Source organism: Alnus glutinosa, chromosome 11, assembly GCF_958979055.1.
Source record: "Alnus glutinosa chromosome 11, dhAlnGlut1.1, whole genome shotgun sequence".
Classification (NCBI taxonomy): domain Eukaryota; kingdom Viridiplantae; phylum Streptophyta; class Magnoliopsida; order Fagales; family Betulaceae; genus Alnus; species Alnus glutinosa.
Window position 1 is genome coordinate 101138 of NC_084896.1, and position 16153 is coordinate 117290.

Sequence of the window (16153 nt, forward strand, 5' to 3'; positions counted from 1 at the left end):
AAAATTACCCATTCCGTTCAAAGTCTACATTCACTAATTTGTAGATGATTACTTGAAATAGTTAGAAGGAAAAAGACAAACTTTCTTCTTCTTCTCTCTATTTTTTTTTTTTTTTTAAAAAAATTAATACATAAGATGTTTGGGATACTATACTTTTTAGTTTGGGAAAAATATAAAAAAAGCTCCCTAACTAACAGCTGATTTTAAAATAGCCTCTTAAATTTTCAAGTGTGTTAAACTGACTTATCAAACTGTCAAAGTGTGCTAAAAAGGCTACTTTGGTAATTATATTCCTATAATTCACTTGTCACATTTCGCAACTTCTATTAGTGTGACGTCAACTTTGTCACCACATCATTTTAAAATATTATTTTATTATTATCATTATTATTATACTAAAATTCACCCTCAAGGCCAATTTGGGGGTGGTTCGACCACCCCCCCTTTGGCCTGGGGGTGGTTTAGCCGCCCCCATGGCCAAAATGGGGGTGGCCGGCCACCCCTTTTGTTTTGTTTTTTGAACTTTTTATTATTTTTCTTTATTTTTTAACTTTTTTTAATTTTTTAATAAAAAATATGACAAGCGGTAAGGTATGATAAGCATATTAAAAAAAAAATGGTATTTTTTTAGCATACTTTAATAGTTTGATTAGTCATGTTGATATACTTGAAAATTCAAGAAGCTATTCTAAAATGAGTTGTCAATTTCAAAGGCTTTTTTATATTTTTTCCTTTTAGTTTTTACCATAACTTTCTATAACTGTTCACATTTAAAAAAAAAAATGAAGGTTATGTGATAGTCCACATTTTAGTTATTGACTTGATAAATGTCACATGAACTGTCACATCATTTTGTAAAAAAATTTGTAGTGAGCTTAACAGTACTTTTTGGTCAATTTATAACAAAAACAAATGCCCCCTCCCAAAACAAATGATGTGACATCCCATAAACCGTTAGATACAACAATTTCACTATCATTATCCCTCACAACTCCAATTGACTGGAATTGGATGCACTCATCCATTTGATGAAATTACAAAATGGGAGGATCAAAATCAAAGTACACCATTCATTGATAACTCCTCCAGCCGTGTTCATCTACTAGAATTTGGTATACAATCCCACCGTCTAGATTCTCGCCAATCAATCTAGTATCAACAATGGGGATTGAGCTGGTTATGTCAGAGTAATTCTACATGTCATATAAATGTACATCAAGTGTCCATCAAATAATAATTAAGTGATTTTTAAAATCATCATTTGATCAAATTCACCATTTAATCAATCACATACTCAATGATGATTTTAAAAGCCACCTCATTATTTGATGGATACTTGATAAACATTTATATAACACGTAGATTTCCTTGTTATGTCACATATGGAAGATAACATAAAGATCAGACGAATATGGAAATGCATCGGTGAGGCTCATTGCCTTGCACATAGCTGCTAATGATACCCTTGGAAAAGTGGAATAGTATTACTTGCAAAACGCCTAGCAGAAAATGGCCTCCGGTATCTGGCAGATAAATCAACCATATACATGTAATTTGCGGAAAATCAGAAGAGCAATAATTGTACAATCCTCAAAAACACATGCATAGCAAACGGTGCATTCCAGTCGTTAAAATGACAAGACAGAAAATAACAATAATACAGATAGCATTTTAATGTCAACCAATATATCACACAATTATATATGCCTGTCCTCTACTTAGTAGCCTGAGCGATTATATTACTTATTGAGCTGCGCTGCTCTTTTGCGGCCTCCACCAATGAATCCTAATAGACAACAATTTAATGCACTCGGTAAAGTGGGAAAGTAGCCAAACAAAGGCATTGTTGAGACTAAGAAAAGTTATACCTGTGCAGATATCAACCGTGCAACTGTCTTCTTGCTAGACTCCTGAAGTTCGCCAGCAATCAATAGTTCATCCAATATATAGTAGGCCTTCATGATAAAGAGTAGCAAACAGCTAAGCAAATGAGCTTACTTTCACACCCATATAGAGTAAAAATCCAATAAAATGATATGATATTATTACAGAGGCACGTTTGTAACGGCCCATTAAAGCTTGAGTTATTTATAAAATGGCGGATAGGTGGACATAGAAACTATCCTCAAATGCCAAGGGAATAGAAAAGTTGGCCATAAAGCATGCATAGTGGACACACCTTGTGGAAGTTGAAGATCAAGTCCAGCTCACAGACCTGCAAAGCATGAGTAAATTACTAGGATGTCCGTCCTTTATCACAACCAAATGAAAAAGAAGAAAAGTACTGATATGAATGAGTCACTAACACTGCCAAAATATCGGTCCAGAATCTCCACAAAGTGATGAATTATTTCAAGGACTTCCAATGCATTGTCTTCTTCATCAATGCACATGCAGAAATATAGACTAGCATACCTGAACAAACACAATATTGGAACCAGCTCAGAGCTCATGTTAAAGACGGCCAAAAATATTCCTCAGGAAAGAGATTCTCACTATGACAGTGAACAGTGTCATATTCTTGTATTACCTTTTATAAACAACTTTGTATCCTCTCCATTCAACAAAATTACAGAGTTTGGGCCCTCGCGTAAGGATCACTCCACTTAGCTCACGTATAACCTTCTCAAAATGCATGATCATGAATTGATGGATATCAATATTGGAAAAAGTGCACTTAAGTTTCAGAAATAACACCATTAACAATACTTAAGTCACAAGTGAGCTAGAAGAAAGAGAGATTAAGAATATAGCACCCAAATATCAGCAATTACATAAAGGTACGGTAATTGGAAAAAAGTAAAATTAACAATCAACCAAAGAGTTCAGATCAAAAAAATTAAAAAAGAAAAAAAAATGCAGGATGTACCTTAGTTCTTTCCTTCTGTGTATAAGGTGAATACCATTTTGTCAATCTCACTTTTCCTTGTCGACTAATGAGAAGCACAAAGTGAATCTACAACAAGTATGGGGACATAAACCATTAAAGAAGTAGCAAACCTAAAAACCTTAGGGTTAGGTTCATTGAACAGTTAAGCCACATGACTTGATGAAACGGAAACTGTAAATGCCATCCAAGAAGGCAATACAAATTTCAATGCAATTAGTTAATGTTGGAGAACATTGAAAATTTACATGATATAAGATGGTTGAGGCATGCTCAGGTAGCCTACATCCAAATGAGGGGCAAGCGAGAAATGCACACAGACAGATGGAGGAATAAAACAGCAACATTTCCTTTGATTGGCAAAGCAAGTTATTAGTAAAGCACAGCACAATTGTAGTAAGAGTTTCCAAGAGGCGTAAATCATTGACTCCCTCGATTACCTAGGCAACCTAAATCACCATTTCTAATGGATTCCTCTTAGATGTAAACTAAGAAACCTCAACAAAGGCATGATCTTACTGACATTGGGTGGACTAGAAGTCAACCTAAAAACCTTCCAGCTTTCAAATATTAGCAAACACTGTAAGCCAAAAACCTTAGAAAATGACATCACTGCCCTAAATCTTGTTCAACAGAGAAGAAAGGCCATGGTATCACTAAAAAGCAGCAGAGTGAATGAATGAATCCCAGAAAACTACTGCATGGTGGTAATGAGTAGTTTTTATTTGTTTATTTTATTTTATGAATTTTTTTTTTGATAAGTAATAAACCAATCTTATTAAAAGCATAAGGCGCCCCTAAGTACTCTGATAGTATACAAGAGGAGAAACCTAACTAGAAAGAGAGAAGCAAAAAAGAAAATCATCAATTTTATGAATGAAAAATTTAGACCATTTCTCGATTTATGCGTGTCATCCTTGCACAGGCGCTATGCTAATCTTCAATGTATCATTTCAGTTTTATCGGATGTCCCATAAAACAATGAGTAGGTAAATTTTGGTCATGATAGATCAATTGGAGTGAATTGACATGATTCTGGAGCATAACATAGCCGCTAAAATAATGAACACACAATACTCATAAATTAGGCCATTATCACCTAGTGGACTTGTCGTTCAGATCCATTAGCAAATGGAAAACATTTGGGGTGATTTCAAAATTTTAACCCTATTGACAAACAGAGATCTACAACAGCAAGGCAACAAAAGAAGAATTTTCACGAATTGAAAAGAATAGCAGCAGAATGAATGTAATGAGTAGTTTTTGTTTTTATTTGTTTATTTTATGAATTAAAAATTTAGACCATTTCTCGATTTATGCGTGTCATCCTTGCGCAGGCGCTATGCTAATCTTCAATGTATCCTTCCAATTTTACCGGATGTCCGCAGGTAAATTTTGGTCATGTAGATCAATTGGAGGAGTGAATTGACATGATTCTGGAGCTTAACATAGCCACTAAAACAAAGAAAACTCCAATACTCCTAAATTAGGTCAATTATCACCTGGTGGACTTGTCGTTCAGATCCATTAGCAAATGGAAAAGATTTGGGATGATATCAAAATTTTAACCCCATTGACAAACACAGATCTACAACAGCGAGGCAACAAAAGAAGAACTGAAAAGAATAGCAGCAGTGAATGAAAAAGCAAACAAGATGGATAGAAATATAAAAGAGCCATGGCCACCGAGCACAGGCGCACGAGATTTCACAGATATATCAGGCATTCGTTACTCATATATATCAAACGGCAAAAAGAAGCTTCGGATCTAATATCCATATCATTCGAATTAAGCAAATTCTCGATCAATTAATTTTATTTTTTAAAAAAATATATATAATAATAATAATAATATTACCATTTCGCTGTGTGTTCGGCGATGATATCCAATGCTCCGCTGCCCGAAAACTCAAAAGCGCTGTACTACCCACCAATAAATACCAATACAGAGAGCTTTCTTCTTCTTCTTCTTCAACCAATTCTGGAACAGCCTCGCGACGACAATGCCGTTCGAGCCAACTGCCAGACCTTAATCACGGGCTCAGCTTACAAGCACCAGTATTGGGCCTAAAATCACTTATGGCCCAATATATTTTCCATTTTAATATATTGATTGCGTTGTGAAATTCTGTCCCTCTTTTTATTAGGATCGGATTTAGAGTAATTCTGAATATTCTTTTGTTTCTTTAAAGATGACGTGGCTTTTAAATTATTATTAAATTAATATTTAATTGTGGTCTATCACAAATTTAATAGAAAAATGATAAAAATACATCACTTTTACAACAAGTGTACAACAGCCCTCTCACATGGGGTGAGCCCCACACACTGTAGGGCCCACCCCATGTGAGAGGGTTGTTGTACACTTGTTGTAAACGTGTTGTATGGGAATCAATTCTCAATTTAATAATAATTTTAAAAGTTACATCATTTTTGAAATGACATGTAGCATTACCCTTCCATATATTGTGATAGGTGAGCTCTGCAGCCTCCTCTATGTATGACTGCCCGAATTTCATGTAATTCGAACAGTTAATTATAGAGCATCCCGATCCACATTAGAAAAACCCTTGGAAAGGAAAAAATAATAATCATATATATATATAACTAAGAGGTGACCAAGAATTGTAACATGTAATGTAAACCCATCATTTTTAAACACTGAACCGGTCTTTTAAGTAAAAAAATTGGTGAATTTTAAAAGTTGAACCAGTTTTGTCATGATGTTAGTAAATTAATTGTGCTTAAATTAAAACATCATGGGTGTGAATCTTCAAGAGACCAAAATAAAAACTTTTTCGCATTATAGAATTAAGTGTCATTATAGCATTAAGTGGTGAGAATTTTTTTTTAAAATCTAAAATTAAAAACTTTTCATTATCATATATATAAGCCGAGTTCTAACATAGAGGTGGCCTAGAATTGTGATACATGACGTGAACCCATCATTTTTAAATACTGAATCGGTCTTTTAAGTAAAAAACCGATGAATTTTAAAGGTTGAACTGATTTTGTCATGATTTTAATAAATTTATTGTGCTTAAATGAAAATATCATGGGTGTGAATCTTCATTAGACCAAAATAAAGATTTTTTCGCATTATAGCATTAAGGGGTGAGAATTTTTTTTTAAAATCTAAAATTAAAAACTTTTCTTTATCATATATATATAAGCCGAATTCCAACTTAGAGTTAGCCTAAAATTGTGACACGTGGCGTAAACACATCATTTCCCGCTGAATATGATAGAATGACTTGCCTTGGAATAGGCGTTGACTTAGTTGAATAGAGAATGATTGGATCCCTTCCGATCGGTCTAGCACAGATTGATTGGTAGCATATTTTCAAAATAGGATCCCCCTCCCATAGACTAATCGGAAGACAACCGGTCCAGCTATGAGGGAAACTAATGGACCGGGGATTTCGAGGACCTTTATTACTAAAACTCTTATTAAGCTGACTCGAGCTAATTTACCAGCTTAGTACCATCCTCAATACATAAGAGCGTATATATAATACCATCTTGCTCCGTGTAAGTTGTGAGTGGACCAGTGTGAAGCAATTTTCGACCCCGATCTCTCGAGCTCAGCTGATCTCTTCTTGATTCAGTTTTTATTTTAGATTGCAGTTGTTAACTTCAACTGTAACACTCACGCTCAATCGATTAAAATATAATAGGTATCACATCGACGATATAAAAAATTCTTGCTAATTTTTTATTTTATGCTTTGGTAATCAAAATCATAGTTTTTTTCTTGCTATTTTTTTTTTTTAACATGTCCACATAAGAGGAGGGAGGAAGATTTGATTTAGTGATCTCCGTTTCATGAGACATGGTGTGACGTCCCACATCGCCTGGAAATGAGGATGTGCTTATATGTATAAATACACCCTTTATGACACAACGCGTTTTAAAGCCGTGATGGTCATGAACCTATCAAAACTTCACAGTTAAGCATGCTTTTGCGAGAGCAATCCCAGGATGGGTGACCTCCTGGGAAGTCTGGTTCGGGGGAGCCAAAAGTGGACAATATTGTGTCATTGGGGGTAGATCGTTACAAATGGTATCATCTGCGCTATCACCCTAAAATGACTAGTCAATTTGAAGCTTCCCTAGAATCCATTATAAAGCCCAGTTTCACCTAGTAACTAGGCAATGTGGGACTTAGCACTCATCTATCTTTTATAAACACTCACTCTATGTGAGTTATTTATCTATTTCCAATATGGGACTGGGGTGTTACACGTGGTCCCCAGCCGATTGAGCTACTCCTTGGAGATTTCTTCTTGGTATTTTTCTTTATACTAATTTTCATTCTAAACTACACATATGGGAACAAAATTTTTAACATGTTTTAATTTAGAGAAATATTTATTGCACACACGTTGTATACAAAATCCTACGTGGTACACACTAAAAAAAATAAAAAATAAAATAAAAAAATAAAAAACGTAATACGTATCACACTAACAATATCAGATATTCTTACTATTAATGTTACTATTAATGCTTTGATAATCAGAATCTAAGTTTTTCTCTTACTACTTTTTTCTCTTTACACTTCTTTCCATTTTAAACTACACATTTGGAATATTTTAAATGTTTTAATTTATATAAATTAAAACTAAAATTATGGTTCTTTTAATTTTAAATGTCTTGCTTGCTGTGGAGCTCCTTCTTCCTATATTGGTTGGATTAGTGAGTGTATCACTACTCCTAGTTTTTCTATAGCTCTTAATGGCTCTTTGGTGGGCTACTTCCAAGGGAAAAAAGGGTTGCAGCAAGGAGATCCAAATTCTCCTTATTTGTTTGTTTTGGCTATGGAGGGTTTTTCTCTTTTACTTGAGGATATGGCTCGAAGTAATCCTCTGTTCTGCTTCTATCCTAAGTGCAGCCCCATTCAGCTCACACATTTATGCTTTGCCGATGATCTTTTGATTTTCTCAGCTGCTTCTCTTGAGTCTATGAGTGCTATTAAAGGGGTTCTTGATGAATTTGAGAACTTATCCAGGTTACGGCTAATCCTTTTAAGAGTTTGTTTGTTTGTTTGTTTGTTTTTTTTTTTTTTTTTTGTGCTGGGATTTCTACTCATGCCAAGAGGGAGTTGTTGGATTTTCTAGGCAATCAGGAAGGTGTTCTCCCGGTTCTATACTTGGGTGTTACCCTTATTTCTAAAAGGTTAACAGCAGGTGATTGTGATGCTTTGGTGTCCAAAATTACTGCTAGGATTGATTCCTGGTTAGCCAGAAACTTATCCTTTGCTGGGAGGTTACAATTGTTGTCTTCTGTTCTTCTTAGTCTGCAGGTGTATTGGACTAAGGTGTTTATCCTTCCTAAGAAAATTATTCATATGCTGGAGCAAAAATTCAATAGGTTCTTGTGGATGGGTAAGGATTCCAAAGCTCATGCCAAAGTTGCTTGGCATCATATTTGTGTCCCTAAGAGGGAGGGCGGTCTGGGGCTCAAAATGCTAGAAGTGTGGAATCACTATCTGGTCCTTATTTGCAAAGGCTGGATCTTTATGGGTTGCTTGGGTGGAGTCTACTTGGTTAAAAGGGAGAAGTTTTTGGCAGATCCCTATACCACAAGCTTGCTCTTGGAGTTGGAAGAGATTGTTAAAACTCCGTGATATTGCAAAATCGTTTATTCGGTTTAAGGTTGGCAATGATAGTAGGATTTTCTTGTGGTTTGATCAATGGCATCCCTTTGGTTATTTGCTTGATAACTTTGGCCACCGTGTGGTATATGATGCTGGTTTTCCTGTTGGGGCTAAGCTGTCCACCATTATTAGAAATGGTTCTTGGTTTTGGCCTTATGCTTGTTCAGACACTATAGTTGCAATTCAAAGTAAACTTGCTGATGTGCCTAGGGATGTAAAAAAACCAGTCCGTTCGACAACTCGCTCGATACCCGCCCGGTTAAACTCGACCCGAACTCGAGCTCGGCACTGTACAAACCCGCTCGTTACTGTAGAAACCCGCTCGATTAATAAGTGATACATACCCGACTCGCTCGACAAAACTCGATAGGGGCTCGCGAGCCTAACTCGTTTAAAGCTCGACCCAACCCTCTCGCCCGACTCGTTTAAGGGCTCGTGAGCCTAGCTAGCTCGTTTAAAGCTCGACTCAACCCGCTCGCCCGACTCGTTAGCTTTTATATATATATATATATATTGGTTTATATAGATATAAGAATGTATATTAATAATTAAGTAGTATATATTATATTGATATTGGTTATTCAATATTTCATATTTGTATTTATATTACTCAATTTAATCTTTATATCATTATCATATGAATATAACCATATAATTTAAGTATTATTATTATATATTTATGAAATCATTAAATCACATGATCTGATATTTAAAATCATATAAATTATGTGATCATGTGATAGTACTTAGCTCATATGATATAATTTAAGTATTATCATTAAATACTTATGAGTTGTGATGAAGCTCGACTCAACTTGTTAACTCATTCATACATCTTTGTATATATATACAAATATATTATAATATAGTTAGAATATTTTAATTAAAATGAGTGATATACATTTAAATATGTATATTAGTAATTGAGTAATATATGCTATATAAATAACTTTAGGATAACATATTAACTAGTTAGTTAATAAACTAATATATTATTTAGTTAATTAATATATACTAAGTAAATAAGTGAATTAGTAATATAGTTAGAATACTCAATATTTTGTGTTAATATATCTATATATATGTGTGTGTATTATATATTAGCATCGAGTACTGACATACTAACTAGTAATGAGTTAGTTAATATGTTCGTAGTTAACTATAGGTTATTTTAATAAAAAAAAGAAAAAAAAAAGAGGTTACTTAATATTTGTATATGTGTTATATATATGAATGTGTCTAAACAAAAATTCGTGAACAACGAACAATCAGAGCTATTACTCACTATATATGTATTTGTGTGTATATATGTTAGTATTAATGTCCTAACTAGCTAATTAGTTAATAAACAAACATATTAAATAGTTAGTTAATATATACTAACTTAATATTACTAAGTTACTAATTAAGTTAATTAATATAAGTTATATGTTATAACTATATAAGTAGTTAGAAAGTTAGTTAATAGGTAATATGTTACTATGTTTGTGCATATTAAATTATCAATAGTTATAAATGTATTAAATTATTAATTAACCGTATATGATTCATAAAGTATAGGTAAGAAATTAGAGTATTATTAAGTAACTAACTAGCTATTAAGAAACTAATTACCTAGATAATTTCATATCATATCATATGATTCATAAAGTATAGTCAAGGAATTAGAGTTTTATTAAGTAACTAACTAACTATCAAGTAACTAAGTAACTAACTAACTAAGCATAGTTAAGGAATTAGAATTTAGGGTTTAGGGTACATAATATTTTGTATATATATCATATATTATTAAGTTATTAACCCATAGTAACTAGTTACTTAATAAAGTAACATTTTAACTAGTTAGTCAATACATAATTATATACTAACTTATATTTACATTATGTATTAATTACTATATTTTTATATTTACACAAATAACAAATTATAGTTACATTATGTCTGTGTGTGTCTATAAATAAATTACATTAGTATAGTTACATTAGTATATTAAATTACATAATCATATTGTGTATAGAATATAGATAATAGATATACATATATGAGGAATGCTAAAATATCTCCTGGTGTTCTTCTGAAATGACATAGATGTAATTTTGTTGATTAAAAAATTGCATTTATGCCATCTAAAAGGACTATATATAATTTTTTAATTACATTTATGCCATTCCAAGAGAATACTATGAGATGCATTACATATATGTATTACATATATATACGTAATACATTGACATTGGACATTGCATATAGATGTATTTTAATTTGATATCTTTGGACTTTCATTAATATTATATTTTTTAAATTTAAACTTTTTATGATAGAATATGGCAATTTGGTTGTTAAAAAAAAAAAAATTATGGCAATTTAGCAAATCCTAAGTCCTAACTGTTGAATTAGTATGGACAAATCCTAACCATCAGAATTCATATTAGAGGGTACCACGTGTCCCTCGTGCAGGTTATAGAAACAAGAGACTTAACCTTAGCCACACGATCTCGTTATTTACATCATAATCGTCCAACCCTTATCAATTATCATCTGCATTAATATATTGAAAAAATAAAATTACCCCCCTACCCTTTTACAACCTCATGCTACAGCGGCCTATACGGGACCTTTCGGTCATTTCCGCATTTTGCCCTAAAACTTTTCTCTACATTTCTAGATTTCTTTGAGACTTATCTTCTGCGCCGTCTGCCTTCCCTTCAGCCTTCTTCTTGTATTTTCACTCACGCCCTGCCCCTGCCTTCTTCTTCTTCAATCTTCACGCCCAGGACGTCGTGCCTTCTTCTTCTTCTTTAATCTTCACGCCGTCGTCGCCTGCCTTCTTCTTCTTCACACCATCTGACGCGTCATCACCGTCCAATCCACTGCACACCCACGACTCCACCAGCACACATGTCTTCTTCTTCGGCCTTACACGTTTTTAGGTATACACCCCTTTCAGTTCTTCTCCTTCAGACGAACCGGCCTTGGTCTTTGATCTTTCTCACACTTACTGACTTCGTCTTTGTTTCTCTACAGATCTGGTGATTTCTGAAGCAAACGGAGCAAAAGAAGGAGGCGGTTAGGTTAGATCTGGTTAATTTTTTTTAGATCTGGTTAATTTTTTTGGATTTGATTTTTTTTTTCGTGGATCTGTTAGTTGATTTTTAGATCTGTTCTTTACCTCTTTAAATCTTTTGTTTTGGGGGAACTAAGCATGTTGTGAACTCTCTGTTTTTTGATCTATTTATTTTGATGTCCATTGGTTGTGGTTTTACTCTGATGTTTAGTTTCGGTGCATACCGAGTACATGGAGGTGTTGAAATGGAAAACCTTGAATGTCACACGCACATTGATCGGCGACCCACGAAGAGGGCGCATATGGGCTGGGACGTTCTTCCTCAGATCCCAAAGGTATAATCTTTACACTCCCACCCTATAGATCTCTCAGATCCATTTTGTTTCCTTGATGGACGTATCATTTTTTTTTTGTAGATCTGGTTTTATTTCTCTGTATTGGCTGTGTTTTGTTACAAATTTTCCTTTTCTTTGGCCAGATCTGTTATTCGATATATTAGATTCTTTGGTTTTTCTTATTCTAGATTTTAAGATCATAGTTTATCTATAAATTTGGTTTATTCAAATGAAAATTGATTACCTCCACCTGAAGCTCATAGTTTGTCTATAATTCACTTTACCATCATTGAAAACTTTTGTTCATTGTCTGTTTGATTTAAGCCATTAAATGGGCTGAATTTTGTTTTGATTATGTTTTGTGCTACTAATTTTTTTTAAGAGTATAGTATGCACAGTTTAGAGAGTAAACGAACTCTGTTTTTCAAATCCTAATTCTCTAGATTTAACCTACTATGTAGATTCTGCAGCAGTTCCATGTGGTTTTGGGCTTGCAATTGTTTGTGTGCTCTTTGTGTTCTTGATGGGGATTCGCATGGGCCATGGGGAACAAGTATAGGTTGAGGTAATCAACTAGTTATGCGTAGTTTTATCAGATCCAAATCCATAGGTTGAGGTTATCTAAATATTCATAGTTTGTTTTAGATATTTCTGTGGTCCTGCATTGCTATATGACCTATGCTTTTTTAGACACAGCAAGTCTCCTTTTGGAATTTTGCTTGTTTTATGTATTTGTTCATGCCTATTTGCTCAAATGCCAAGTTTATGTTAACAATTCCTCTAATAGCGTGCTTATTAAGTGTTTCAATTTTTGTTGCAAGAGAAAACTGTTGATTTGGTCCCTGCTACTTCAATTTTTGTGGTCTCTTGGTTTATGCTTCTGTAAATCATTTTGATCTTATGTTTTTCAGGTAATATTCTATTGTCATGAACTTGATTTCGTAGCACTTTGTGGTCTGGTATTCCTTTACGTAAAAGGATCAGAGGTTATATTTTTCTTACCGACGGTTCCTTCAATCCAATTTTCTTTGGTTCTTCATCAGTGCAACATGAATATTCCTCAAGCTATCCTGGGTATGGATGTCATTTGACAAGAGAAGTCTAGAATGGGTAAAACTGCTGTTTTTGTTCTTTTAACATTGCAACAAATTAAACCTGTTGCTGGACAAGTTTCTGCAATTGTGCTGTGTCATACAAGGGAGTTAGCTTACCAGGTATAATTCAATATCTTCCATTATCACAAGGCCACTAATTTTAAATGCATTTACTTTACATTGTTAAGCTTATTGGATTGTGTAGTCCCTCATATAATTTTTTTTATCATTCTCTTCTGCAGATTTGCCATGAGTTCGAGAGGCTCATAGTTTTATGCATAGTTTTATCAGATCCAAATCTGATGATATCAATTTTATCAGATCCAAATCAGTAATTGTAAAAAATCTGGAACAAGTTGAGGTAATCAATTAGTTATGCATTGTTTTATCATATCCAAATCTATAGGTTGAGCTAATCTATAGTTTTATCAGATCCCTCATGGTTTATAATTTTTTTTTTGTTGATGCAGATTTTATTTGGCCTTTTGTACATTATAAATCTGGGAATCATCTTATTCATCTACACGAAGACTGATGTGGTATGATAGATGCTTTAGTTTTTTGAAGATAAAGTGCTAATTTGTCTTTAACAGACTTGTATATCACTTTCAACCCAAAAAATAGACATTTTGTCACTAATGTATTTATGGTAGTGATTTTGATATAAAACTATCATACATATTAGTTGATATATGGAGTGTAATTGAAGGATTCAGTAGTTAGATTGTATTCATTGTCAAACTGCTGCATGCATTTTCAGGGTGGTGAGTTACCCCCATCATGTTAACCCATTTGTAAGTAAATTATAAGTGGAGGTTTCAATAAACATGTCTTGGTGTTAGGCTGTTAGCTATTTGTTTTGTTGGTCCTGTTTATGTTGCTGGGAAATAGATCTTAGAGAAGAATTTGAATTTCTAATTTATTGCTTTGGGACAATTCTTGTCTTTCTCTATTTGCTAAATATTGGTGCTCTTGTGAAGCAGAGGAATGGTGGGGAGGAAGTCATTCAGGAGGAATGGGGAGGAAGTCATTCAGCTGGGCCGGTCTAGGAAAAGGAAGAAATCTAATAGAAAGAATAATTGGGCTAAACGTAGATCATAGTCCAACTGAGCAGCAGCCAAGTTAAGGTCTTTCTCTCCCTCAATCTATAGTTCTAAAAGATTCGTAAATTCTACATGCTAAATAATAAACGGTGGAAAAATTATCTAACAAACTTTTTTTTAGTGAATGCAGGGTGGCAAGGGGGAAGTGCAACCCTTTAGGCTTTAGAGTTGAGATTACATTGTTTTAAATTGTAATTTGTGTTGTATTTTAGTTATTTATGTAAATTTTATTTTTTAGTTTAGTTACAATTATGCTTATTTCATTTTTTTGTATTTTTTTTTTCTTGTAATTCAAGATTTATTTTTTGAAAGTTTCTTGTAATATTGTGAATTTTGTGTGCCTGAAATAAGTTATTTAGTATTTTTAGAATAAAGTTTGTATTTAATAATTTCTTTATTCACAACAAACTAAACGAGCCATAAACGAGCTGAGTTGCTCAAATAAGGCTCGAATAGATTTTAATCGAGCTCGGGCTCGGGCTCGTATCAAGCTCACTTAAAATTTTATTTACATCTCGAGCTCGAGCCGGTCCGAGCCTATCGAGTCCCGGCTCGGCTCGATATGGTTTACTTAGCGAGCTCGAGCTCGAGTCATGGTATTTATCAAACGAGCCGAGCTCGGACAAGGTTTCTAAAGCTCGGCTCGAGCTCGAGCTCGGCTCGATTATAGGTCTTCTTAAACGAGCCAGTCCCGAAAATGTCAAACTCGACTCGGCTCGGCTCGATTACATCCCTAGATGTGCCTATTAGGAATACAGATCTGCCGATTTGGAAGTCCAGTAATGGTATTTATTCCTGTTTTGCTACTTGGGAGTTATTGAGAGAGAAATACCCTACTGTGGTATGGTGGAAGATTGTTTGGTTCTCCATGTCTATACGTAGACACTCCTTCATTCTTTGGTTGGTTTTCCAGGATGCTCTTGTAACTAAACAACGGATGTGTAGTTGGGGCTTTACAGGGCCTTCAAATTGTCTCTTTTGCCATGGATGTATTGAGAGCAGAGACCATCTTTTCTTTCTTTGTGGGTTTAGTCGAAGAATTTGGTTTGCTCTTATGAATGCTTGTGGCTATTATGATCCTCCTTCAGACTGGGATTCAGTTGTGGTTTGGAGTGCTGCTAGGCTGAAGGCCAAAAGTTTAAAATCTTGTCTTGCAAAACTTTGCCTTGGAGCTTGCATCTATCATTTATGGAAACAACGAATGCCCTGCTTTATAGCATTACTCCCAAGACTGAAGAAGCCATTTTTTTGGCCAAATTAGATGGGAAGTACGTTCCAAAATCTTGGCAAAATTTTCGGTAAAACCAGTGGATAGAGATTTACCTCTTGCTTTGCAGTGGAATCTCTTCCCCAATGAATATTCTCTTTATATTGTTTTGTTGATTTAATTCGAATATTCAATATTATTAGCTATTAGTAATCATAATCTGAATAAGAATTTTTATGGCATTACTTATAGTATTACCACGGCGTGCTATTAAAAAAAAGATGTTATTGTTATATAGAATGATGCCCATTCAAGTTGATTTCATCCAATTCAACGATTGACCAAAAGAGAATTTTAATAAATAATAAATTACATTAACTTAGATCAATCAAATACTGATATTTCGATGCAATGATTCTATCTAACGAATTTGTACATGTAGATTGATTGTACCCATGTGGTCGAATAATAAAAGAAAAAATAAAGATTTACAAAAAACAAAAGTTAAATTTCTAAAAAAAAAATGGATTGGTTACGGGAGGAGGAGCCGAACTAGATGTATGTAATCTAATTGCTATAAGACAACTCTTGTGAATGTCTCGAAGAATCATTCTAGAATCCGATTGAATGTAAGATATGAATAGTTGATTTACCGGGATACCTTTTTATTTGCTCAAGTAATAAGAGGTTCTTTATTAGTAATGCAATCAATTTTTAGAAAATATATTCTATTACCTTCATTAATAATAGCTAAAAATATTGTTCGTATATTATTATTTCAATTTCCCGAATTGTCCGAGGATT

At 33.8% G+C, this 16153-nt stretch overlaps 1 protein-coding gene, 1 long non-coding RNA gene, 1 other non-coding gene and 1 pseudogene across 6 annotated transcripts; 1 reads left to right on the top strand and 3 right to left on the bottom strand.

The window, feature by feature from the left end:
• Positions 1-1579: 1579 nt before the first annotated feature.
• Positions 1580-4908, bottom strand: LOC133882048 (AP-1 complex subunit sigma-1). The gene is made up of 7 exons (XM_062321146.1): positions 4746-4908; positions 2870-2956; positions 2531-2622; positions 2307-2415; positions 2180-2215; positions 1869-1955; positions 1580-1786 (listed from the first exon to the last, which is right to left on the bottom strand). Exons 1-7 carry the CDS (start codon positions 4746-4748, stop codon positions 1715-1717), a joined length of 486 nt encoding a protein of 161 aa, XP_062177130.1. The 5' UTR covers positions 4749-4908; the 3' UTR covers positions 1580-1714.
• On the bottom strand, positions 3767-3867 carry LOC133882967 (U6 spliceosomal RNA). The gene has a single exon (XR_009902781.1). It is a non-coding gene; the product is annotated as a U6 spliceosomal RNA (small nuclear RNA).
• LOC133882966 (U6 spliceosomal RNA) lies at positions 4179-4288 on the bottom strand (annotated as a pseudogene).
• Positions 4909-11203: 6295 nt separating the features above from the next.
• On the top strand, positions 11204-14516 carry LOC133882911 (uncharacterized). 4 transcript variants are annotated; one of them, XR_009902752.1, is made up of 8 exons: positions 11204-11476; positions 11571-11617; positions 11822-11945; positions 12857-13159; positions 13282-13400; positions 13510-13578; positions 14020-14166; positions 14273-14516. It is a non-coding gene; the product is annotated as an uncharacterized LOC133882911 (long non-coding RNA). The 4 variants fall into 4 exon arrangements; XR_009902751.1 differs by having other exon boundaries at positions 11208-11476; positions 14023-14166; positions 14264-14516; XR_009902749.1 differs by having other exon boundaries at positions 11208-11476; positions 14023-14166.
• The last annotated feature ends 1637 nt before the right edge of the window (positions 14517-16153 follow it).

Bases quoted from the DNA above. Each gene is read 5' to 3' on its own strand.
- LOC133882048 (XM_062321146.1), bottom strand. The intron at 2,216-2,306 runs GTTAGTGACTCA...CATGCTTTGCAG, and splicing joins TGGACCGATATTTTGGCAGT to GTCTGTGAGCTGGACTTGAT. The intron at 1,787-1,868 runs GTATAACTTTTC...GTTGTCTATTAG, and splicing joins CACGGTTGATATCTGCACAG to GATTCATTGGTGGAGGCCGC.